This window comes from Abramis brama, assembly GCF_963993115.1.
Source record: "Abramis brama genome assembly, chromosome: 17".
NCBI classification, from domain to species: Eukaryota; Metazoa; Chordata; class Actinopteri; order Cypriniformes; family Leuciscidae; genus Abramis; species Abramis brama.
Genome location: NC_139979.1, coordinates 24904589 through 24917805, shown reverse-complemented (window position 1 = coordinate 24917805; position 13217 = coordinate 24904589). Strand labels below are relative to the sequence as shown.

General features: G+C 37.7%; 1 protein-coding gene across 3 annotated transcripts in view; it reads left to right on the top strand.

The window, feature by feature from the left end:
• The window catches only part of ulk4 (unc-51 like kinase 4), a 230948-nt gene that overhangs the window by 86919 nt on the left and 130812 nt on the right, over positions 1-13217 (top strand). For all 3 annotated transcript variants that reach the window (XM_084088579.1, XM_084088580.1, XM_084088578.1), the window contains exons 23-24: positions 3645-3778; positions 4161-4282. In XM_084088579.1, the coding sequence (XP_083944705.1) occupies positions 3645-3778; positions 4161-4282 (256 nt within the window). The remainder of the gene's footprint in view (positions 1-3644; positions 3779-4160; positions 4283-13217) is intronic.

Here is a 13217-nt window from a genome sequence, read left to right as displayed (position 1 = left end):
ACTAGAATGAGCAGCAATTTATTGAGAATGGCCTTATTCTCACTGCATTCTGCATGAGTTTTATCATCTATTTTTCTTATTCATGTTCTTTACTGTGTCCATGACATAAATGACTATATCATCAATATTACATGTTAGCTACTTCTCTCATGAGACACATCTGTTGTTTGTAGTGAATTTATTAGTTTGAGATACTGGAGGAGAGGCTGAATCAATAGTGTTGTGTTGACACTCTAATGCCAAGTGTTACATATTAATTAATGATATTTTCTAAGGTAAGCATCACTATTACTGTTGCTTATTCTTAAAGGTGAAGTATGTAAGATTTTTTATGTTAAAATACATTCTCTTGACCCAGTTTATTGTTCATTGACTATTATTAGTATGTCATTCATTGGTTTTTCTCCCCCAAAAGTGTAAAGATTGAGCCTCCCAGGCACCATCTAAACTTTGAGAGCGGTTCACTCAGATCTGTCAATCTCTTTCCAGCTCGACCAATAGCGTGAGTTTGAGGCGTGGCTACTGTAGCAGCCTGAGCCAGAGGGTGTTTAGCCACTGTGGGACCATGGTTGATGTGTTACATGGGAAAAGAAATTCAGCTTGGGGTACAGGAGCGCAAGCACAATTTCACTGCATTTAGACCTTCAAATATGAAACAGGTCATGAACACGTCAAAGTGAATAGTGTGTTGGATGCAACATGCTACTATGCAACCATTCAGAATGTCAAATGTTCCAGTTTATAGTGTTTACTTTGACTAGTGCAAAATGCCCGTGCAAAATCAGTTTTTGTGTGTGTTTTTAGTAATTGTTGGTTTGGTGCCCGTGAAAGAGACTGTGAACGCACTGAATTCAGGGAGCAGGCTAGGTTACTACAAATGATGGCTGTGAATAAACTATAATATTCAGAAGTAAACAGTGTAGCTGACTGAGTGTTTATGTATACCACAACCTTCTAAGTGCTAGTGCAAAATGCCCGTGCAAAATCAGTTTTTGTTTTTAGTAATTGTTGGTTTGGTGTGTTTGAGTGCTCATTGTTACAATTGTACAGCAAAAGTTCAGTGACATTTTTATTTGTGCATGGTAGAAAGCACACAGTGAACTCCGAGAAAACGCTATGCTTGAGCAAACAGTTTGTGAATAGGCAACTACAAATGATGCCCGTGAAAGAGACTGTGAACGCATTGAATAGGATATGTTTAGTTGGTGAATAGCATAGGCTACTATTACACAGTAGCGATAACTTTAAGCGCACCAGAATTAAATATAATATTCAGAAGTAAACAGCATAGCTGACTTACAGATTCAGTTTACATCCACAAATGAATAAGCGCATCGATTCAGGGAGCAGTGCAAAGTGGCCGTGCAAAATCAGTTTTTGTGAGCTGATCGCCGTCAAAAAAGTTCAGGAGATATTTCTTAGCGATGGCTGATTTCAACAGTTTCAGTATGATAGCATTTTGGAAAAAAAGTGTCATGAATTTATTGCATTTTTTGGGGGAAATAATCCGTTTTTATAATAGATCTTTGAAAATCCAAATCTGGATTTAAATTTTTTATGTTATTATAACCTAAAGATGCTATGTGAAAGTTTGAAACAGAAAATAGTGGTTTTCATCTTGCCACTTTCTTGGTAAAGAAAACACATTTTTACTCAGATTAAATCAAAATGGATTTATCACGTTCTGGAACCAAACTAAAATATTCAGAAGTAAACAGTGTAGCTGACAGAGTGTTTATGTCAGAATGTTTATTTTTAAACCACAACCTTCTTGGGGCTTCTTTGACCGATACAACCCTCTAATGTCAGAATGTTTATTTTTAAACCACAACCTTTTAAAAATGATATATTTAACGATATCTTTAGCATTTCTCATCCAAACAACGTCAAACTTGGCACTGCACTTACTCGTGCCCGTGGCGAGACACCTGTCGAATTTGAAATCCATCGGACTAACGGTTCGAGAGATATGTGGTTAACAGACACACACACAGACATACAGACAGACAGACAGACGTTTCTATAGATAGACTAGTGCAAAATGCCCGTGCAAAATCAGTTTTTGTGTGTGTTTTTAGTAATTGTTGGTTTGGCGTGATTGAATGCTCATTGTTACAATTACACAGCAAAAGTTCAGTGACATTTTTATTTGTGCATGGTAGAAAGCACACAGTGAACTCTGAGAAAACGCTATGCTTGAGCAAACAGTTTGTGAAAAGGCAACTACAAATGATGCCCGTGTAAGAGACTGTGAACGCATTGAATAGGATATGTTTAGTTGGTGAATAGCATAGGCTACTATTACACAGTAGCGATAACGTTAAGCGCACCAGAATGAAATATAATATTCAGAAGTAAACAGCATAGCTAACATATAGATTCAGTTTACATCCACAAATGAATAAGCGTGTCGATTCAGGGAGCAAAGTGCCCGTGCAAAATCAGCTTTTGTGTGTGTTTTTAGTAATTGTTGGTTTCTTGGTAAAGAAAACACATTTTTACTCAAATTAATCAAAATGGATTTATCACATTTATCACCAAACTATAATATTCAGAAGTAAACAGTGTAGCTGACTGAGTGTCAGAATGTTTATTTTTAAACCACAACCTTTTAAAAATTATATATTTAACGATATCGTTAGCATCTCTCATCCAAACAACATTAAACTTGGCACTGCACTTACTCATGCCCGTGGCAAGACACCTGTCGAATTTGAAATCCATCGGACTAACGGTTCGAGAGATATGTGGTTAACAGACACACACACAGACATACAGACAGACAGACAGACGTTTCTGTAATTTATAGATGTGTCCGGTGTAGACAGCCTCAAAAGTTTGAGATACAATAATGATTGTGTGTTATTTATATATGAGATATGTATATTGCATTGTATATATTAATCAAAAAACATATCAAATTAACTTTAGAAAAAGTGTTTAAATACAATACATGGTTTCAGATGTAGCTGAAATGAAACTGTGTTGAGAAGAAAATAATTGATAGTCTATAAATATAAACTGCTGGACATTTTTGGTGGAAAAAAAATTGTGTGTGAAATAAAGTTTTATGTTTGTTTGTTTGTTTTTTTACGATAGTTGTTGTTGTTGTTGTTATTATTATTATTATTATTATTATTATTATTATTAATAATATTATTATTGAGACCAAACACCCATAGAAAAAAAAAAAAAATGGGGCTGGTATCGTAATTTTAGATCCAAGGCAATTCCCTGAATCCCAGGAGATGTCATCCATGCTTTTACTAAGATTGTTCTTCGTACCCCGACCCCATTAATCAATCCTAATATGTCGGTTTGCATGTTTGAATCAAGTCACATTCATTCATCTCTAATTCAGCCGCCAATTTGTGTACCTTACACACTTCAAATTCAATTCCATTCCAGATGCATCTTGTTTTTCTCTGGTCCTTTCAGTCAGGCAGACAGACCTCATTCCCTTCCTGATATTGTTTCAGGATCAACACCATTTCATCTCCATTCTGTCACCCCTCCAGCTGTTGAGTGTAATTGATTAAAAAACCTCTATCCTCTCCCCACTGTGTTTCAGCTCTCTCTCTCTCCTTCTGTTTGGTCTGGGTGTCTGCAGATGAATAATAATGTTTTGCCAACCCTTCTCTCAGGCTGGTGATGTACATTGAAAGAGACGTCCGAAAGGCCACGCCAGGAAAGGAGCAACAAAGCGGCAATGAATACCTGTCAAAATGCCTGACCCTCTTCATCCGTCACACCGTGCACGAACTGCCAGCCATCCTGGGTAAATCAATCACAATACACCCAAAAAAAGAGGCAAAGAATTCACCCGAGAAGGAACAGAGTGAAATGGGCAAAACAAAGAAGGGGCAATAAGATTGAACATCCAATTTGATTGGCCTCTCTTTAATTACCTTTCTGATTGAATACGTGAGCAGGCTCTCAGGTATCGATCTGTTCCTCCTTTTTCATTTGTGAATCAGTGCCGCTACACACCACTGGTCCCTATTAAACCGGTCCAAACAGGTTTAGTTCTTTATGCGGGTTTCGTCCCAACACTGAGACGCACCTGCTCACGCCCCTGGCCACCTACCTGGACTAAACAGGATGGTTTGTTTGTGATTGGCTGATTTCTCACTGTCTCTTTTTATGTGGGCTCTCTGTAGATGACATCCTGTCCGTGTTAGGCAGCATTGTGGGAAGGAAGCACCCCTCTCCTACACAGTCCCGTCAGCTGAAGCAGAACCTCCCCATGATGGCTGTGGTGCTGCATCTGCTCACATCACAGGTGTGTGTCTGTGTCAGGTCTTACTTTATTGACCTATTTGCTAATTATTTTGGGTTTTCGATCTCCTGAAGGTTGGGACAACCTGAAAAAAAAACTGTAGGGACCTACCTTGTGGTGCAATAGATAATACCTTATTTCACATATAAACATGTTTAATGTCATTGTTAGATTTTTGCTCAGAGGTTCACAATCTGTTAAGGCCAAGTACCCCTTTGGTTAGATCAGAACATCCTAGAACAGGTGTGTTCAAACACTGTCCTTGAGGGCCACTGTCCTGCAGAGTTTAGCTCCAACTTGCCTCTACACTCCTGCCTGGAAGTTTCTAGTATGCCTAGTGAGACCTTGATTAGCTGGTTCAGGTGTGTTTAATTGGGGTTGGAGCTGAATTCTGCAGGACAGTGACCCTCCAGGAGCTGGATTTGACACCCCTGTGCTAGAACATCTTAGCCCAGTTTCCTCTGTCTTTTTTCTATTTTAGTTCAAACTTGAAATGTGAAATGTGTGATTTCTGGGCCACCTTGTGTTTTTTTCAAAATTTCAAAATGAATGAAAACAGGTTTCTCAAATACTTCCCATCTGGCATTGGCCAAACAAACTGGTTGTCCCACCCAAAATTAGTACTATTGTTTGAGCAATGTGTTATGTTAAACTGATCAAAATACTCAAACGAGCAAAGCAATTTTTGACAGCATATGTACAATATTAAAGGTGCAGTAAGCGATTTTTGAACGATTTTATTTATTTTATTTTTTTTGAAAGTGGGTCGTACTGAGCATCACAACACACTTGTAGCCAATCAGCAGTAGGGGACATGTACACTCAATGGAGAGGAGAGAGAGAGTGAGCAAGAGGGATATTTGAAGAAAGACTGTAGAAAGAGAGATGGCTGAGAGACATTATAAAAGAGAAATGATCAGAGGAATATCACTGGGAAATAAAGGGTTATAATCAGGCAAGAGCTTTAGGGAAGCCCACGTTAATATTAGAAAAGCTTTCAAGCGTTGGAGAGACCTGTCGTTCGCTCGTCATCTTCGCTTTATTTTTCGCAAAGCATTATTTTGCTATACTTCATCTGTAATAAAGATGTTTCGTGCATTTTGGGGGCAGAGCAATGAAGAGAGGGGTGTGTTTATTTTGTTTAATTATCAACAGTGTTTCTCAGAAGTCACTTACTGCACCTTTAAATACAATGGGTCTCATTCATGAAACATTCGTAAATATACGAGTAAATAGAGACATTCCCGAAAATTATTCTCCTGATTCACAAATACTTTGTAAACGTCAGATTTGATAGTGAAATGTGTGTGTGGGTTAATGAATTCCAATCAGTCGTAAATGGGACGCGCATGCACGCTCATTCTCTCAATTACCATACATCCCGCCCATTAAAACCGACTGACAACTATATATGGGCATCATATTGTCATGTCTTCTCAAAAGCGAATGAAGAAGAGAAATTTCTCAGATGCAGAAATTGAAGTTTTATTATCAGAAGTTCATTCAAAACGCCACATTTTATTTTCAAGCGTACATAGTGGCGTATCAGGTCCTAAAAAAAAAAGGATTTTTTAGGTAATAATGCTTTAGGTAAAAATGCTTGGCAGCATATTACAGATGCAGTTAATGGAGTTTCATCTGTTAATCGAACAGTCCCAGAAGTGAAAAGAAAATGGTTCGACATGAAGCTTGACTGCAACACTTGTGACTTGCGGACTTGTAAAAAAATAATAATAATAAAAAAAAAAAAATTAAATGAATAAACAGCTTGAATATAAAAAAATAAAAAAAATGTAAAAAAAGACTTGCGGACTTGTGTTCCGTTTGCAGATGCTATTACTGGCTCTCGTAATAAAAGTAAAAAGAAAAAACGTATGTAATTACTACATATAATATTTTTTTCAAAATGCTGTGTAAATATGTACTCGATTAAGGTGAATTAAAATGCAGCCTTATTAATGAGCAAAACGTTCGGATGTTAAACGCACTATTTACGCGTGGCTGGGAGCAGGTGTAGATTGCATTTTTGGGGAAAAATAATCCGTTTTTATAATATCATAAAAAATTCAAATCCAGATTTGGATTTTCAAAGATCTATTATAAAAACGGATTATTTTTCCCCAAAAATGCAATAAATTCATGACACTTTTTTTTCAAAATGCTATCATATTGAAACTGTTGAAATCAGCCATCACTAAGGAATATCTCCTGAACTTTTTTGACGGCGATCAGCTCACAAAAACTGATTTTGCACGGGCACTTTGCACTGCTCCCTGAATCGATGCGCTTATTCATTTGTGGATGTTAACTGAATCTGTAAATCAGCTATGCTGTTTACTTCTGAATATTATATTTAATTCTGGTGCGCTTAAAGTTATCGCTACTGTTTAATAGTAGCCTATGCTATTCACCAACTAAACATATCCTATTCAATGTGTTCACAGTCTCTTTCACGGGCATCATTTGTAGTAGCCTATTCACAAACTGTTTGCTCAAGCATAGCATTTTCTCGGAGTTCACTGTGTGCTTTCTACCATGCACAAATAAAAATGTCACTGAACTTTTGCTGTGTAATTGTAACAATGAGCACTCAAACACACCAAACCAACAATTACTAAAAACCAAGCGGCAACCTCCCCGTCTCTCTCTTGAAACCAACACGGAAGTGAGTTAAACTGCAATTCGTTGACTGGCCGCTTGAGGCTGTTGTCAGAAGTGAGTCAAATCTGTATCTCCCCCATGTTAAAATGCCAAATTTTACAGCAGAAAAAAACGTGTTGAAAGCCTGGTGTCTGTATGTGGATTTGGTCTATACAGCTAATTTTGCCCTTCATAACAACTGTGAGGGGGGTGAATTATTTTATAACTCGTCCGTTTAGTTGATTAATATTTAAATTTAAGGGTGTGACCAAGCCACTTGAGTGACAGATGGATTGCCGCTGTCAGTGCTAGCCGTTTGTCTGCTGTTACTAGCCGTCACTTCACCTCAGCAATGTTAGCTGCTGAACTTGCCATCTCTGCAGTGTTTGTGCTTTTTTTCGGGATTATTATTTCATACAATTTAATACTTGGGTAACGTTACAAAGCCCACGTCTTTGGATTCCGTCGTTATCGTTCGAGAGAACAACCAGCGCTGTATTTCAGTTGTTTCCCTCTGTGAACATGCACTAATGGATGTCTGACAATTTCGTTGCTTTTTGGGGTTTTCAAATTTAAAACGTCAATAAATGCTCGTTCGTTCTGCTCCCATGGAACAGATGGATTATGCTTATGTAAGTTACCGTAAGATGAAATCATGCAGGCGTCGGCGCTTTCTCCGTCCGTGCAATAAATGCACATGAATGAGCGCGGATTTTCTAGCGCATTTACTTGCACTTCAAAGGCAATATATCTATGGTTTAACGGTTAAACCATAACCCATTTGAGAGACGGCCAACATCAGAATTTAAAATGGACTGAATAAGCTCTCTACGAACTTGAGCGATGCCGCGCTGACGGACCATGAAAGAGTGACGGACATGTATGCACATAAATCACTGTCATACACAAACACTCTCGAAGTAATACACAGTCTCACTTGTAGCCATGTCTTTTAACTATTATAATATTTCGAAGGGCAAAAATAGGAACGTTTAATTGGCTTTACATCATCAGCTAACTCGATCACGTCGAGCTAGGTGATTTCAGATAGCCAGGCTCCTCAGCTCCACTCACGCCCCGCCTGTTTGTCTATTTTCTGTTATCCGGGAGTGACGCAAGGCCAAGATGGCGACGGCCGGCTCCGCCCACTTTAGGCTTCAAAAATGCTCTTCAGAAACCTACGGGTGACGTCACGGACACTACGTCCATATTTTTTTACAGTCTATGCTAAAAACACACACAAAAACTGATTTTGCACGGGCATTTTGCACTAGCACTTAGAAGGTTGTGGTATTCATAAACACTCAGTCAGCTACACTGTTTACTTCTGAATATTATAGTTTATTCACAGCCATCATTTGTAGTAACCTAGCCTGCTCCCTGAATTCAATGCGTTCACAGTCTCTTTCACGGGCACCAAACCAACAATTACAAAAAAACACACAAAAACTGATTTTGCACGGGCATTCTGCACTAGTTTTGATTAATTTGAGTAAAAATGTGTTTTCTTTACCAAGAAAGTGGCAAGATGAAAATCACTATTTTCTGTTTCAAACTTTCACATAGCATCTTTAGGTTATAATAACATAAATTCAAATCCAGATTTTGATTTTCAAAGATTTATTATAAAAACGGATTATTTTTCCCCAAAAATGCAATAAATTCATGACACTTTTTTTTTTCAAAATGCAATTAATCCATTGAATCAATATAAAAGTTATTTTTTATCATATTGAAACTGTTGAAATCAGCCATCACTAAGAAATATCTCCTGAACTTTTTTGTTCAGCGATCAACTCACAAAAACCGATTTTGCACAGGCACTTTGCACTGCTCCCTGAATCGACGCGCTTATTCATTTGTGGATGTTAACTGAATCTGTAAGTCAGCTATGCTGTTTACTTCTGAATATTATATTTCATTCTGGTGCGCTTAACGTTATCACTACTATTCACCAACTAAACATATCCTTTTCAATGCGTTCACAGTCTCTTTCACGGGCATCATTTGTAGTTGCCTATTCACAAACTGTTTGCTCAAGCATAGCGTTTTCTCGGAGTTCACTGTGTGCTTTCTACCATGCACAAATAAAAATGTCACTGAACTTTTGCTGTGTAATTGTAACAATGAGCACTCAAACACACCAAACCAACAATTACTAAAAACACACTTAAAAACTGATTTTGCATGGGCATTTTGCACTAGTCTATCTATAAATTACAGAAACATCTGTCTGTCTGTGTGTCTGTCTGTGTGTCTGTTATTCGCATATCTCTCGAACCGTTTGTCCGATGGATTTCAAGCTTGACAGGTGTCTCGCTACGGGCACGAGTAAGTGCAGTGCCAAGTTTGACGTTGTTTGGATTAGAAATGCAAAAGATATTGTTAAATATATCGGTAAAAGAAGCACTTATAAGGTTGTGGTTTAAAAATAAACATTCTGACATAAACACTCTGTCAGCTAAAAATTAAGTCAGCTACACTGTTTACTTCTGAATATTATATTTTATTCACGGCCATCATTTGTAGTAGCCTATTCACAAACTGTTTGCTCAAGTGTAGCGTTTTCTCGGAGTTCACTGTGTAGTCTGCTCCCTGAATCGTCGCGCTTCTTCATTTGTGGATGTTAACTGAATCTGTAAGTCAGCTACACTGTTTATTTCTGAATATTGTATTTTATTCTGGTGCGCTTAACATTATCGCTACTGTGTAAAAGTAGCCTATGCTATTCACCAACTAAACATATCCTATTTAATGCGTTCACAGTCTCTTTCACGGCCATCATTAGTAGTAGCCTATTCACAAACTGTTTGCTCAAGCATAGCGTTTTCTCGGAGTTCACTGTGTAGCCTGCTCCCTCAATCGTGTAGTTCAATTTTCCATATTTATTGTATGTCATTATGTCAGTATCAGTATTTTGCTTTCTACCATGCACAAATAGAAATGTCACTCAACTTTTTCTGTGTAACTGTAACAATGAGCACTCAAACACACCGAACCAACAATAACTAAAAACACATACAAAAACTGATTTTGCATGGGCACTTTGCACTAGTGTGTTTAAATTGAACCAATGCTGAAGTTTCAAAATGTTTCGTTGTTCCTATGTATTTATTTATTTATTCATTTTAAAACCTTGAAAAACATGTGTGAATTTAAATATAATGTACATATATAGTGTGTGTGCATCAATACAGATGATAATTCAACACAGAAACAAATTATCGATGGATGTGCAATAGGGATGGAAACGGTTAATCGATTATCGATTAATTGTCGACAAGAATTTACTTGATTAAATTAAATTAAATTAATTGTCGGCTAATTGAACATTGCGAACGTGACACGAGATTCTCGCGGGCGGCGAGAAATCCGACACAAACCTGAGGCGGCAAAAAAGAAACCAAACATGAGGCGGTCAAAACGGAGTGGAGTGTGGGAGCATTTCAAATTTGAGGCGAACGAGGACGAAAAGTGCCACCATTGCGCATATGCTTCAGTTATTGTGTGTGAGAGAGATCTCAGGACTGGTGGGAGCATACTGGCTTTAAATATTGGCTTTAACGAGGAGCAGTGGGTCCGAAATTTTGTTGTGTACAACAATATGTTGTGTCAACGTTTGTCCACATTCCTCTCCTACGACAACACAACGTTTCGTCGGGTCATCCGTCCCTTTGCAGATGCGCGTGGGTTTCTCTCGTCATTAAACCGCGGAGACGTTGCCTAATGCCTCAGAAAATCCGACCTGCCTGTTTACATGAGTCGCATTGGCACATATCCGATTTATTTCCACATATGAATGAGGCCTGAAACCGATCTCGATATATCCGAATGCATGCGTTTTTTTCCTGTTTACTCTGTCATAGAACACATCCGATCTGTGAGCAAAAAATCAGAATTTGGTCACATTTCACTGACAGTGTAAACGAGGGACGCCCTCTAATTTTACTGTCACCTTCCTCAGGGATGATTTAAGTTGTGTTCAGTTCTATATTTGAAGTTTCCAGGTCTAGTAATCTTACTGTTACCTTTCTCAGACCAAGGGCGATTATAAGTGCTGCTGCTGCTGCTAATGTTTCAAGTTTTTCATTCAAGTAGTTTACCAGATAGATTATTATATGTAGGCTTAATATTGTAGGCTAAGCCTACCCATGTAGATTTTTATTTAAAATTTATTTTATGTTGCTTAATGTTTCACATGCAACAGTGCACAATTATTTTTTATGTATTTTAATTTTCTGTAGATAATTTATTTTGTTAAACTACATAAATGCCATTATCTGTACCGTATCCCAATTGTTACAATAAAACATCAATTGAGAGCAATATAACATGCATTTTTATTCAGTAGCCTATAAGCAATATTTTGCTTTTTATGTTAAAGACACTATTGATACCGTGAGAAATTTACATTCTCAGGAAAATAGCCGCTGATCAGTTAATCGTTAATCGATCGATAAGGTCAATCAATTAATGATTAATGAATTAATCGATAATTTGCATCCCTGATGTGCAATGTAAAGTACCATGCATTGTACAATATTAGGTATGATAGTAGATTTTTTTTTTTTTTTTTTTTTTAAGATATATATTTATTTTAATTAAATTTATATTGAATATGTTGTTTATCACAAATTTGTTATAAAAATGCCACTAAGGATTCCTCTGGCTGCAACTGAAATCACGTAATCTCTGCATAGGTAAATATATTGTGAATGTGAAATGATATATGTATGTAGCATTGTGTAGGCAGTCAGCCCTGTTGACCCATGAAATCTTTAGAATCTGCTGTGGGGAGGAGTTTGCACTGAATTGGTTCTGGGAAGAAAAAAAAAAAATCATGCATTCACAAGTCCTCTCCCTTGGCCTGATAGGATAATAAAGTGTCCATAGGATGTGCACTTCAGAATCTTGCCAAAAGTAGTCATCAGGGTAGTTTTTGCCTACTGTTTTATGAATTGGAAAAGCTGGCCAGCATTGTCAAGAAGTAACATTTTGAATAAGTGCTGTATCATAGAGTAAAGTATAGTATAGTCAAGAGCCGATTTTCCACCATCAGGCTGAACCATTCGCTTTGCTTAACCGATCCATTCTGTGCCGATCCAGGCCAGCCGGCACGGATATGTTTTAATTTTCCACTGTGGGATAACGGAGCTTTTTGGAATGTAATGTAATGCGCAGTCGTTGTCTTGGTAATGCAACTGTTTACAGACGATATGAGATGTAAAATCGACCATGTTATGGAATATGATTGTATATTTTACTATACTTTACTATACTTTTAATTTTTATTATTAATATGTGTTTATATCGGTCAAATAGTGTGCTTAGCCAGCTACTGAGAAACTGGTAGCCAGGCAACAGACAAGTGACAAATCCTGAGTTGCAACGACAATTACACGCATTCTACCAGCACTGTTCATCACGGTTAGCCAACCGGGCTGAGAATTTCAGGCCGAAAATGGTTTGTAATTGTCCCGTGCCCTACCAGGAAATACAACTAGAACCGTTCCTTACCATTCTTAGAACCGTTTGGCCCGACGGTGGAAAAACGGCTAAAGTCGCTTTAAGGCAATTCATTTCACTCGGCGACCATCTTTGAAATGCCTCTCGAGCATGCAAGTGCGAGCTCCTATCTCTTTGAATGGGGTAACATTAAATTCTCCAAAGCTGTTAACTAAGCTTATGATTAAATTTCATATTTGAAATCACCAATGAAATCTGACAACAACTGTCTCAACTCATGATAAAAACGCTCAAATCATGCAAAAAAACCTGCATTTTTCAGGTTGGACCAGCCAATGCGCATTCGGAGTCCCTGCACGGACTGTTTCTATAGCTTCTTACGGCAGCTGCAGTGACACAATGACTTTATTAATCAGCGATTGGCTCTTATTTAGAAGGTGGGACTTATTCCACCATATTGCGTGTTGCACTTTCCCCCATTTATAGTAATATGAGTGCACTGTCTTTATATATATATATAAAGTCTAGAGTAGCGAGCATAGAGTAGCGTAGAGCAAAATGGTATAGTATGATATGGTATGGTATAGGTATAGTCTGAATAGAGTAAATTTGTGAATCATTTTGTGACTTTTAAACTAATTACAAAATAAACTTTCTAGACTCTTTTACTCACTTTATTAAACGTCTCCATCTGCACAGAAAATAAAGGAAGGATGTGCTGTACCTGCCTGTCACGCGCTGTGTGTAATCACTGTCTGTGTCAGAATGATCTATTAAATAGCTTTTCGGTGCAGCTTTAACGCACACATTCACCCACACGCACACGCACATA